Genomic DNA, 14,132 nt, shown 5'->3' on the forward strand with positions numbered 1-14,132 from the left:
CACATTCTGTGAAGGTTCTGTAAACCTTGAAAAGGTTCTTCATACTCGCAGATCTCAAACATGGTTCTTTAGGGAACCAAACATTCTTCTGTGGCATCTCTCCAAGAAACCTTTGAGATATGCCACATTGTGGCACCTTTATTTTTAAGGCTGTTTGTGATTCCCAGTTAGCAGTGCAAACAATAAGCACACTGACAGCTTCCAAACCCTGACACACTATTACGGCTTTATGGGCAAAAAAAAGCAAATGCATGTTCAAAAACAAGAAAGCACTCACACAAGACAGGCCAATGTACACTGAAAACTTTTATTGTGCATATACAATATGTATATTTATGGAGAGTTACTGTAATTTGATCTACTTTTATACTCCACTTTCACATTGTGATAGAATAGTAGAAACATCCATAATTGCACTGATCTGAATTCATCTGAAAACAAACAAGAAAGACCAACATGTAGCACTGGGCCTGCGTCCAGAAAGGCTGCAAAGAGAAGCACTGATCTAAGATCAGGATAACACTTACTGACAGGCAGCTTTCATACGGCTTTACGACACCTACATAAGCCTCTCATAACAAGTGACATAAAGCTCTATAGATGTTTATGAAGACTTATTCCAACATGCGCTTGTTGTCGTAGCACTAGCTGATGTGAAATGTCATCAACAATGGCCTTTCTGACCACTGATGCTTGTTGGAATAAGCCTTTATAAAGATTTATGTAAGTTTATGTCAGTTATCATGAAAGGCTAACACAGCCGCACAAATGCTGCTCTTCAGGAAAGTGCTACTTAGATCAGATTAGATCAGATGTAAACTCCTACAAGGCTTTATGAACAGCTGGCCTACAACTGCATCCCAAGCAGAACAAAAAACAATCAAAGTCAGCACAGCACACATAAGGTGGTTGACATCATACTAGGCACAGGTTCGTTTTAGCGTAAACATCCACGGTAACCGTTCTTTTTAAGTGCTATCTAAATAGGCTACTGTATTATTGACAATGTGTGCTACTTCCACTGCACACGCTGAACAAGTTCACATATTCCACCACTCTACACAACATCAGCCTCCATGTTTTCAGATACTTTTCTCATATTTATGTTTTCAATGCATTTTCTTTCTTATTTACTCATTTTTGCTGACACAGCCTAAAACATTTTACTATGTAGCGCCTATGACTCTACATAAACAACATGCAATTGTCTGCACAGTAATATCCATTAACAAAGCTAGACTTTAAGTCTGGCACTAGAAAAGCAACATAAGTTAATGAAATACACAGAATATACATTAAAACGTAAGAGCTAATATAGCCAAGGGCACTTGAAAATAAAAGCCATATAAAACAACAAATACACAGACGAAGGCAGTTAAAAGAAAGCACAATTCTTTTGTTAAATAAAACCCATATCCTACAGGTGTTCAACAACAGTGTGAGGATATTAGATGTGTGTTTTGAACACCTACTGCCACTAAGAGTGCTAAAGAACAATAATAATTACTGTTTATACAGTCACACCTTCCATAAAATTTAGAGAACGACAAATGTAAACAGCCAGATGTTAGACACACATCAACTGCACGTTAGACTCAACATAGATTTAGAACTCAAGAGTTTCCCAACTGTGGACCTAGTCTTGTAACGAGAATGTCTGTGGACAACTATGAGTAATTTTGGGCTAAATGTGGGTGGGAATATAGACTTATTAGGGGAACAAATGATGTCTGTCACGGCCGGAGGACACATTACCTGCAGTAACAATAAACTTCTAACACAATAAACACTGTGGTTAGCTCTTCCATCAGCCAAGGAGAGTGTTTCTCTAATTAGCTTGCCTTGCTTGAGCTATTGATTGTACCCCAAACAGACTAGAGGAATTCAGGCAAAGATGGTATATAAGGTAAACCAACATAGCGCATCTATTCAAGTCAATGGGAGGAATAGCGCTGCAGTTCCTGTCAGCCATAAGTCTCGTGTCGTCCACTTCACCCTTCTCCTGTCTCTCAGGGCAGCAGCAGCAGAAAAACCTGCCAACTGGCTAAACAACCCCAAAACATTAATTTATGAAATAATAGCTGAAGTTTGGTGAAATGGGCAGAATTTCTCGCTGGTGTAAGTAAGACTCTGTTAGAATTTCTGTTACCTGCATAAAGGGGGGAATGGGTTCCCCCTCCCTCGCGCCAAAGCAACGTTTCTGCATTTCCGGAAATGTTTTTTAGGGTTTTAGAGGGTAGGTACCCGTGTTTGAGGCAGATTTCATTGCAGCAGTTAAAGAAGTTGTTCCCAGATGTGTATTATCATTACAAGATCATGTCTTGCGACATGATACCCACTTCAACTTGTCAATTAGTAGGACTGGGTACTTTTACCATATTTGCTATTCAGATGTTCCCACTTGCTAGCCAGATCTCCTGTTATGAGCTTATACTACTAAGCTGAGAGGGTGAAGACTAACTCGTATTTCTTTGAACACACATGAAGTGTCACCGCATCGTTTTAAACAGCTGCTAATGCAATCTTACAATTCTGATCTTACAATCCTACATCATACAATTTCACATCTTTTTTTATTTTTCCTAATATTTTTTGCTTCTAGCTGTTTAGATGTTGTGATTTTTCTTGACATGGGTGCAACATGACCTCCTTGTGTCCCAGAACCATTATTTATATAATAAATGATTTATTTCTTTTGAACCACATGAACCTGATGGACCCGGCACAAGGCCCAAAAAAGAAAGCCACTTGTTTATAACTGCCACCAGAAGAGTAACGATGTGTGCACGTCCCTGTTGGCAACAATAAAATCATGTTATCAAGTTCAGTGTGTAGAACTGGAGCTTTCTGTGCACCACTATGTTTTCACTTTATAAAGTATCACTGTTTTCACTCTATAAAATACGTTTGAAGCTTGTGTTATTAACAGAAAAGAGTACATAAAACCGCAGAAACAGCCACGTTTTGCGTACACCTTACTGGATTAAATTCTGAAGTACATGCCTAAAATCGAACGAACACCAGATTTTATTGAATGGTGTTTATTCGCTCATCCTTATTGATTACCTGATTAGTTGGATCAGGTGTGTTAGAGCAAGAAACACTTTCAGTTCTATAACTGAAATTAAGTGTTATAAACATTATTATTATCATTACTATTGCAATACACTAAATGTGCGAGGCTGGGGTACACCAGGACACTGTTGGGAACCAATGATCTAAAATAAACCTCATTTAAAAACAAATACATTGTTAAAAGTATGTTAAAAAACCTACAATAATCAGCTTCCATAATCAAGTATATTTTCCATGTCAAAATCTCTCCTCTCTTCCACCAGTATGTGGACTTCTCTCTCTCATACCTCTCTCTCAGTGGGTGGGCTTCAGAGGTAAGGGTACTGGTTGAGTTTCCGCTGGCTGAGTGGGTAAGCCGCTGGCCGCTGGTACGGCTGGCCAGGGAGCTGCTGCTGGGGCGGCTGCTGATAGTGACCGGACGCCTGACTCATCAGGCCCATGGCATTGCTCTTCTGCAGCAGGCTCAGAGAGGTGGAGTAGGGGCCAGCGGCACGCGCGTGACGGCCGGAGGAGGAGGAAGAGGAGGACGAGGCGGCTGAGTTGTGCAGTTGGTCCACGGCCTGCGAGACGGAGGCCAGCGCAGCGGAGGCGGGGTAAGCATACAAGTTGGGGGCAGAGCTAAAGAGAGAGGCCTCATGCAGCCTGTACGAGTGGGAGGGGCCTGATGGGGGGTAGGTGGTTTGACGCCGCAGGGAGCCGCCTCCTGACCTGTCGTGGGATGATGACATCATGGACTGCTGCACCTGCAGTGGGAAGCGGAAAGAAATAAACAATACAACTACAGGTGGGCGATATGACAGTACAATACAACAAGTTTCGATACACAGTATGCCACAATATTTATTTTTTCTGACGTCTGATAACCTTTAGATTTAACAGCTAGAATAATAAGAGATTTTATTTCAGCTCAAAAAATACAACAAAAAGAAAAAAAAAACCTACAGACTGTTTGTTTCTTCGACTAACAAACAAACATGTTCCAGTACAGCAGTGTGTTTGAGTTACTGTTGTTTTGCCTGCCAACAGCTGTGCTTCTGTTCCAGCCCATTTGGCTCTGTTTAAATACGTGATGTATATACTGAGGACTAATATAGGCCAACATATACATAAACAAATCAATACATTGGCCATGCTCAAACTCAGACGAGCTATGAAATACAATAGGCCTATTCACAACACAGCTGACCTTAGAAATCTCAATAAATGTCATGTAAGGAACGAGTTATAAATGATGTAACATGGTGCTGCTTATCAATCTGGCTATACTCAGAAAAACCTACTATACAGGTGCACTTTCTAGGTTTACAGTTACTGACTGTAGCCCATCTTTTACTGCACAATTTATCAGCAATGGAATGAGACCACTATAGGACCACCACTGACCAATTATTATTTGGGTGTATCCACCATACAGGTGCACAAGGTTGGTGGGTCAATCTCAGCAGAGCAGTGACATGACATGGTACTGTGTGTAAAGTGCTGGTGTGAGTATATAAGGCACTGCTGCTTTGGTGGGGTTTTTAAACACATCAGTGTCACTGCTGGGTTGAAAATAGTCTGCCAACAAAAAGGATCCAGCAAGTAGTGCCCTGGGGTTGAAAACTGACCACTGATCAAAGGCTAGACCAACACATACAAAGGAAAATGATCTATTTATCGGCTCAAACTAAAGCAAAATTCATCAAAATCCACCCCCAGAAAAAAATGTGAGATACTTTGCAAAACGGCCTTTTACAAACTTGTCCTAGGTTTTTCATCCAACCTCACTAAACTGGTATCAAATTATCTGCAAGAGCCTGAACCTCAAGAACTGTTTACAATGAGTGTAGGCACAAGGTAGGACTTGCAACTCAGTGTAAAATGTAACATAAATAAATAAAATAATAGTCAATACTCCTTTGCAGCTTTTTATAGTTCACAACCTTGAAATGTGATGCTCAACAAAACAGCATCTAGACACCTGTGTATCTAAAGTGGAAGACTAATGGCTCAGCAGCAGCAGAACTGTGCTGGTCTACCTGGCTCAGGTTGAGAGGCTGAGACTTGGAGGACACTGCTCTCTGATGCCTCTCACTGTTGGACACTGCTGATTTAGCGGACTGCAGAGCTGAACTCTTCTTCGATTTCCCACAGGCAGCAGAGCTTTGCTCTGAAACAAAGACCGAACACAAAATATATGAGAAAATCAATGAACGTAACTTTTGACTGAACTCTCAATGTCAGTGTTAATCTAGGGTGGGCACTGACCTGGTGGTGCTCCCTCCCATGGCTGGGCCTTCACCGAGGGCATGACCACAGCAAGCGACTTGGACAGGTGACTGCTGCTTTCGACGAAGTTGGGCAGACGCTTGGGACTGAGGGGGCTACAGGTGGACGAGTCAGAGTCCTGCGAGTCATGGACCGTCACACAGCTGATTACATTCGCCCGCTGGTTCACACTGCAACTGAGAGAGCCAAGTAGAGCAGTGAGATCAATATCAATGAGAAGCACAAGAGAAATTATTAGGTAGGCTTAGAGTGATAGTTTGGGAAAGCAAGACTAGGCTGCACACTGTCTCCTCTGCAACTTTTGGTAAATGACGCCAGGGGTGTAACAACCATTTCAAAAGTGAGGGGGACACAGTTGTCAGTACATGACACACCTCAAACCCCACACCCCACAATTGTAGGTCCAGTATTGTAGGTCCACTATTGTAAAGCCTTTAGCAGTATGTGCATTTTTTCAGTCAAGCCAATTTTGAGTTGGTGGGGCAGCAATATACAAACATACCCCACATGGAAGTTAACCAGCTAACAAACAAATTAGCCTTGCAAAGTTTTGAATGATTTGCTCCAAGAACAGAAAACTATGGTTATGCTCCAAAATAAGAAGCTGACCCTTCACCAGTGGGGGTTAGTTACTCAAAAAAATATTCCATTACATATTACTAAATCTCTCAGATGGGATCACTATACTTATTACTTTCTAGGAAAAGTAATCTCACAATTCTCATTGCTTTACATCTACGTTACTTTCTAAACTCCAAACAACTCTGTACCAATCTCACATCATTTAAAAGGCATCTCACCATCTCATAAGCTAAATTCAGTGTAAGACAGCGAAAGTAAAACACATCAGCTGGCTACTGGGTGGGGAAAAAAAGGCTACTTAAGTGATGGTTTAAACAGGAAATAGTAAGTATTTACTGCCATTCATTAAAGGTTCACTTAAATAGCAAACAATCGAACTACTCTCTTCATTTACTTCTGCGTTGCTTAGTTTAATTAACTCTTTGTGCACCATTTTAGACAAAAAGAAATAGTTTTTCTTTGATACTGAAACAGTCTGCATTTACAAATTTGAATAACAGAATAACAAATTCCCATCCCTGGTGATAAAACTCTGCTACTCTGCACTTAAAGTTGGCTACAAAATGCGTTCTTTTTTTCTTACATTTCCCACGGCTCGTTCTCAGGTGATGCCGATTTAACATGCTCTATCAGCTGAAAAAGAGCTGACAAGGAGCCACTAGAGCTCCCTTAGCTCTCACACAGCAACCCATAGCATAATATTTCAAGCAAGGACACACACACCCACATGAAGCATGAGCTTACTTAACGCTGTGTAGTATGAGAAGCTGGTGCCCAAGTCTTCTTCTATTGGACAAATGGCAGTTGGCAGGCCAACTTAAGGTGCATTACCACCACCTACTGAGGGCTAGCTACACTCTTCGCGCATGCATGTTTCAACAAAGTTTTCACTCAGTCAGTAAGCAAAAGCGCTTGTTCTAGCCCAAAATACAAATTTGTGCCAAAATGTTTGACCCAAACTATCTATATTATGTTCCATGGTCCATGTGACAAAATTAACTTTGCAACTGCTTATCTGCCATTATCAGCAGAAGCCTGTAGAATGAAATGCTAAAACAGGCAGATTAGGCAATGCAGTGCAGACATGCACTGAGAAGAGCATGCTCTGATGTTGAATGCAGACCATCATAAAATGTGAATGTTTGGTTCAATTGGTTAGTGAGCAACCAAAAATAGGTGAAGTGTGGACACCTGCTAAAATGGATTGAACTAAAGAAAAAGTTTGACCGGCCTGCCCCAAACTAGGTATGTGTGAAAGCACTTCTAAACAGGGACTTCCACTGATTTTCTGCATTTCTGCATAATTAGATAATTGAGATTTGAACAAAGCCATTCAGAGTGGTTTGATGTGAAAATGATTCTTTGCAGAGGAATATACCAACTGGGATTTCTTTACAGTGGTGGTGGTGGCAGCAATAATACTGTAAAGCAATCTCTCAGGCATCATGCTGTGTTTTCATAACTGTTTCATGTTATAACTTCCTGTGGGGGAGCTTTATCAAGGCTTAAAACGCTTGAGACGTCTGGTTCCTATCACCACCACTCTGAATGACTCTGACTCCAGCACAGCACATTTCATATCAGACCACTCTGAATGACTTGATTTACATCTTAACCATTTATATTATGCAGAATTGTTGAAAAAATCCTCTTTAAGCCAAGTTTGTATAACTGGTATGTGGCTATGTCTATGTCACCTGGTGGGTGGGACCTTGGTGTCGTCTTCATCCTCTGTGTCGCTCGGGATTGTGATGATGCTAACAGCTGGGCTGGGCGTGTCCGAAATGACAATGGGTTGAGACGGGTCACCGCTGTTCTGTACCCCGGAGGAGATGGGCCTGCAACAGGACAACACGCAGAGGTCAGTAGATCACCACTCCATGTGCATGCCATATAAAAAAATGACTTGAAGGCACTGAGCTATAGGATACAACTCAGAGAACAAAACTGAGAGAATGAGGCAGTACATACCTGGCTCTGTTCTCTGCATGACGGCCTTTTGACCTCTTGACCCCGCTCTGCTGTGCTCGGCCGCTGGCTGCGCCCATGTTGAGAGGATGTGCAGTCACGTGACACCCTTGTGCAGAGTCTTGTTGTGTGACCTCACACTGGCTGCCATGTCTTCCCCTGGTGAAGTACAGCAACACCGAATGTAATCGCAAACAGTGTCACCACTGCTACATCACTGAGCTGCACTAGATAAGCTCACAGAATGGAACAGGAACAGTATGGTACAGAATATTCTCTAAATAATGTCTTTTAGAATGTCCAGATTAGTACCAGAGCTGATCAAAGCATACGCTGCAAAAATTTATATCTAAACTGTGAAATAGAAGTGTCCAGAAGCAAAAACAGCTCAGCCATAAAGCAGTAGACCACACAAACCTAGAGCGAGGCCATAGAGTGCCGAAGCTCAAGAACTGTGCATTAGGAACCTTATGAAATGGGTTTCCATGGCCAAGCAGCTGCACACAAACCTAAGATCACTAGCTGCCACTGGACTCTGGAGTAGCAGGAATGTGTTTTCTGGAGTGACGAATCACGTTTCACTATCTGGCAGTCTGAAGGACAAATGTGGGTTTGGTGGATGCCAGGAGAACGCTATCTACCAGAATGCACAATGCCAACTGTAAAGTTTGGTGGAGGAGGGATAATGGCCCTGAGGCTGTTTTTCAGGGTTTAGGCTCGCCCCCTTAGTTCCAGTGAAGGGTAATGTTAATGCTACAGCATACAAAGACATTTTAGACAGTTACATGCTTCTAACTTTGTGGCAACAGTTTGGGGAAGACCCTTTTATGTTCCAGCATGACTGTGTCCCTGTGCACAAAGTAAGGTGCATAAAGACACGGTTTGACGAGTCTGGTGTGGAGGAACTCCACTGGCCTGCACAGAGCCCTGACCTCAACCCCACTGAACACCTAGGGGCTAAACTGGAACACAGATTGTGAGCCAGACCTTCTCGTCCAGCATCAGAGTTTGACCTCAGGAATGCTCTTGACTGAATAAGCCTTCCCAGAACAGTGGTGGCACTTAGAGCTGCAAAGGGTGTGGAGAGACTCCATAGAAATGCCTATGGTTTTGAAATGTGATGTCCAACAAGCTCATACATATGTGATGGTCAGTTGTCCACATACTTTTGGCCATACGGTGTAGGTGTGTGGGTGTGTGTGTGGGTGGTGCTGACCTCCAGTTGGTGCTTGACTGGCCTGAGCTGTCGGCCAGCAGAGAGCCCATAGGAGAGTCAGTGAGAACAGTCTGGCCGGTGCCGTGGATAGCCATGCCTGGCATCTGCTGCCATGTAGATGGGATTAGGATCTGCTGTGTGCCTGCAGGCCAGCCCTGCTAAACACACAAACACACACACACGGACATCACACACAGACACAGAGCAAAACAGACAGAAAAAGTGCAGTTACTGACCAAACCTTTTAATCAATCCTAAAAAAGCAAGTTAGTATTTCTTTCTAAACACGTCCAGTTATTCTATGCAGAACATCCAATTCATGTTGATTGACAGATGCATCACAAGCACGTGCAACATGGAGACAGACCTTGCTGTCACACAGCGTATCCAACAAGCTTCTAGAAACCATGCACACACCCACAGCTTCAACACGACAAGGAAAGATGCTGGGAACCACATACACTGAATTTCAAGTCAGTGGAGTCCTGTGGCGAAATTTGTTCTCAACATATTCATGAATTTTTCTCCCGTGTTCTCTGACAACATGATAGATGAAATAAGCCATAAACACGTGTAAAGCTGTTGACAGGTTGACGAAAAAGGAATTCATCTGATGTATTAGCCACAAAAAGAGAAGTGCGAGTTAAGTTAAATACTGACAGTGGTCATGCTAGCTTGTCAATATAACTGTTTTTCAACAATAATTTAATGTGGCATTATTCCATGCTAACTCACTCACCGGATTAATTTCCATTAAAACTTTTTAAAACTTCTCAGGCACCATTTCCAAACTGTGCTCCAAATAGTTTTTAGTTTAACTTTTTAAAGTTGACCCCACCAATACCCAAGTATTGAATTAAACCACTTACAAGAAGCAATTGTAATCCATTAATAAATACATTTAATATAAACTGTATATAGTCTCGTTTTTATCAACATCATGATATAAGTTTCAATGATGTGATGACAGAATGGATGTAATTAAATTGAGGGAAATGTACTGTTAAAAGCGGCGTCTAGAAGCACAGAGCAGTAGCATGCACTCCTGAGCTGGGCTTGAATCCCAGACTTCCACATGTAGAGCAAGTGACTTATCCACTGGGCTACAAAGCCAATTACAAAGCTCAAAAACATTCTATCTTGAACTACTGAGCTGTAAAAACACTTCAAACACGATGATTATTCTCACTCCCAAAGTTTCTTTAAGGAATCAAATAAATAAATAGATATATTTTTTCAATTGAATTTTGTATTTTTAGTATATTTTGCACCTTGCACAATAGTGAATGGTGCTTTTGTATTTTTGTATTGTTTTGCTTAAAGGAGAGGTTGATTAGACTTCTGTTTACACAGAAAAAAAAAAAGCAATTTATTGCTTCTCATATCATCATTGTGACATTCAATACCTTTATGAATCAGCTGTAATACAGTGGGATCCAAAAGTCTAGACCAGAAATGGTAAGATTTACTTTTTACTCAAATTGTTATTCTAATCATTTAATTTGTAATTCACTAGGAGTCTAAGACTTTTGGACCCTATTTTATATAAATATAAAATTATATTTAAGCTGCAAGTTATGTTTAGAGCCTGATGGTTCAAACTTTAAAACGCATAACTAAAAATTATCTGCAGTTCAGTTTTGACACTGGCTGAATGAATCAAATAGAGGTATAATGACTTTTTCCACAGAAATTCATTATGTGGGTTTGCATGCATAACACAAATAATGCCACATAAAACTGCTGATATTCTTCAGCTACAAGGAATCCGTCTGGAGGCCTAGAAAGGGAGACGCTTACTGGTTGCTGCTGGGAAAGAGAATGGAAGAGGAAAAGGAGGTAAAGGAAAAAGAATCCTTTTTAGACAAAAGACCAGGTCTCTGAACAAAGGAAGAAGAAGAAGAGGAATAAACTGCACTCTCCACGGGAATACAAAGCATCCCACTAAAGGCATGCTGCAGACAGAGCAGTCTGGCCACCTGGTTACGAAAAATACTCAAAAGCACAATTTCAACCTGCAAATGAAAAAGTAAGAGTTAGAGGAAGAAAAGAAAGATTCAGCTCATATCTTCAGCTCTATCCACACGCCACCTGTAGTCATAGTCACCTGTAGATGTAGCTTGTATGATGTAAAAACACCTAAGCAATAGTTTGATACAATCTTACAATACTAAAACTATTCTTATGTCGCAAAGTTTGAGATTTTAGGTCAGATATGATTTGTTATAACTTCAATTTTACAGTCCTGAACCTCTGAGTGATACCATTTCCCTGACCTTCATCTCATTTTAAAGGAGAATTTCACTGCTTTTTATTTTATTTTGCCATAATTCTAGTGTTGAGACATAAACAAAGTCATTCAGAGTGGTTTGATGTGAAATAGCGTATTGTAGAGATGCCTACAGACTAGGTGGTGATAAAAACCAGGGGTTGCAATGTCTACAACACAAATACAGCCATTTTATTTACTATCCAAGAACACCACTGAACCTACATGAGTCTTCTGCGTTTTTATATATAATGTTGATGATGGTAAAATAGCAGTAATTTTTTAAAGCTTTACATTCCCCTTCCACTATAAGGGAACACATTCATGACCATTTCATGTAAGAACTTTCTATGAGATGGGTAGTTTCCCTAGAATGGGGCATTTCACACCAAAACACTCAGAATCACTTTGGCTACATTTTAATAATTTAATTATCCAGATTTCTTTTATTTCTAAGAGCTCATCTACTTTAATCAAACTGTAAAATGTTTCTTTGGTGTGTGTTCAAAAATCTGCTTTCACAAGAGTGAGAACAAAGCTGAAATCAAACAAACTCACTGCAGATGTGAAAACAGATGTGACAGAATTCAAGTCAAGGAGCAAATCTGCTGATGTGGAGTTAACTCAATCACAACAACAGCTTCTAGTCCTTGACGCACTGTACAGCGTTTATCAGTCAAGTTCTCAGGGTCAGATGTTCCACATTTTTGCTCTAAACTAGCTTCTGGTACACCTGTACCAGGAATTAAGTGTTCTAGAAAGAGCTCATGTGATGGGAAACCAAACTTTCCTTATATTTTTTAAATAAATCAAAAGCAGTTTCAAAATGTATCATTCACTTTCCATATATGTGAACTAAGCTGCAAAAACAGCCCATTTTTAATTCAATGTTTTTTGTGATGAAACGAAAACCAACACATTTACATCAGCCTATTCAGCCTATAGCAGCTTAGCTCTGCCCGTTCACAAAGAAAGAGTGTTTTAGTCTGGACTGCTTTTTGAAGGAGGCACAATACAGGGCAGCCAGTGAGAACAGAGCACACTCACATTTATCAGTCTTAAAGGCACAGTATCAAAAACAGCCTGTTTGATTCCAAAAAATAAAGACAGATTGAAAAATTTAAATATAAAAAGGAATTTTCACAGTTTTTGGTACATAAAACCACATAAAGCTCATAAATGGATTGCAGGGAAATAAAAAACAAGAAAATGTAGCATATAGCCCCTGTAAAGGCCCCTTCTTGGATCTTTTTTGTTGTAATGTTTGTGTGGTTTTATGAACAAAATCAGCTATAACTGATTTTTACATGACCATTTTCCAAACTTTCTGTTTAGACTTCTGGTGCCTTTAAGACTGTAATATATGAATGAATTCTGCTCCGTTCTGATTGGCCATCTGGTATCATGCTTCATTCAGAAAAACAGTTTTGGCAAAAACGAGTGGAAGTTCAGAAATGCTCAGGAAGTTCGTAAAATAAAGCTGCTCCTTTTGAACGTCTGAATCATTCAGAAGGCTGCAGAGATCCATTTGCTTCCAGGCAGGAATATTTATCATTAATCATTTTACTCTTCCACTCCAATAACTCTGCTAAAGACCTTCTTAAGAAACAATATTCTTTATCACTTCAACATGAATAGATGGGATCAACTGCTGTTGGCTGAATGAGGAGGAGTGCCTATATTCATAGTTGTGGCATCACGACCACGATGAATTCAAACAAGTTAGCAATAGTTTCCATATACAGAACGAGGGGTGAATGGTATGCTTTGAAACAGACAATGTAAATTTCTTTTTCCATACTACGGTACCTTTTAACGGTGCATATCACAGAAAATTTATTTTGCAAAAACTATTTTGAATTCATTGTTTCTGTGAGGTCAAGACAACCAACATTTTTACATAGATCTGTTTATTTGGTCTATAACAGCTCAGCCCTGCCTGTTCACTCTGAAGTTATATGAAGTCTTCTAGCCTGGACTGCTTTTTGAGATACAACAGAGGACAGCCAATCAAAACAGAGCTCATTTACATATTTCTGTCCCAGGCCCCATTCGCATGAATTTGGATACTTTTCAAAAGTGATTTTTTTTCTCTTCCTTTGGCCTCCCGTCCTCACGGAAATGGTGTATTCATTCACTGAAAATAAAGGTTTTTAAAAATGCTCTCTGGGTTAATGTAGGTTTGGGAGCTGAAACAGAGCAAAACTGGGCTGAATAGGAAGCCCATCTCTGAGCAGCACTGCTGGGTCAGAGTGCCAGAGCTGGGAGTTTTGGACCAAGTAAAGGGTGAGGGAGATGGGGGTGGACGCTGGAAACTGCAAGCAGAAGCGCAGACTGGTAAAGCCACATGCGTCCCATCATGCTTTGAGTCTGCAGACCCCTGGAGGAGCGAGCTGGGGAGGAGAGGAGAGGATAGGTCTGAGCAGGGGGAGGAATCGGTAGGGGTTTCTGCGGTAGCCGTGGCGTGGCTTTACCAGCATGGCTGCGCCGCTCTGCTCCAGATGCCCGCCTCTCCCGGATGAGCAGCCCAGTGCCAGGGGCACCGGGTACAGCGGGGTCACTCCTGCCATGGGGGGGTGCAGGGCAGCGACCATCAGCGGCGTGCAGGAGCCCTGCGGGGGGAGGGGTTGAGGGGGCGGAGGGGTGTGTGGAGGGGGAGGAGTTTGGAGGATTAAAACACACTGTATGCGGGAGGAAAGGAGTGACTGAATTACTACGTATTTTCACGAACAACACCAAGAGAGAGGTTACAGC

At 41.3% G+C, this 14,132-nt stretch overlaps 1 protein-coding gene across 5 annotated transcripts in view; it reads right to left on the bottom strand.

Annotated features, from left to right (window-relative positions):
- Positions 1 to 288: 288 nt before the first annotated feature.
- hipk1a (homeodomain interacting protein kinase 1a) overlaps positions 289 to 14,132 on the bottom strand; it is a 29,264-nt gene continuing 15,420 nt past the window's right edge. For 4 of the 5 annotated variants that reach the window (XM_036590823.1, XM_036590820.1, XM_036590821.1 and 1 more), the window contains exons 11-16: positions 9,110 to 9,267; positions 7,897 to 8,052; positions 7,623 to 7,763; positions 5,323 to 5,519; positions 5,094 to 5,224; positions 289 to 3,818 (exon numbers count right to left, since the gene is read on the bottom strand). In XM_036590823.1, the coding sequence (XP_036446716.1) occupies positions 3,384 to 3,818; positions 5,094 to 5,224; positions 5,323 to 5,519; positions 7,623 to 7,763; positions 7,897 to 8,052; positions 9,110 to 9,267 (1,218 nt within the window). In that variant the 3' untranslated portion in view covers positions 289 to 3,383. The remainder of the gene's footprint in view (positions 3,819 to 5,093; positions 5,225 to 5,322; positions 5,520 to 7,622; positions 7,764 to 7,896; positions 8,053 to 9,109; positions 9,268 to 14,132) is intronic. The other variant, XM_036590822.1, reaches the window with a different exon arrangement.

This window comes from Colossoma macropomum, unplaced genomic scaffold (genome assembly GCF_904425465.1).
Source record: "Colossoma macropomum unplaced genomic scaffold, Colossoma_macropomum, whole genome shotgun sequence".
Lineage (NCBI taxonomy): Eukaryota > Metazoa > Chordata > Actinopteri > Characiformes > Serrasalmidae > Colossoma > Colossoma macropomum.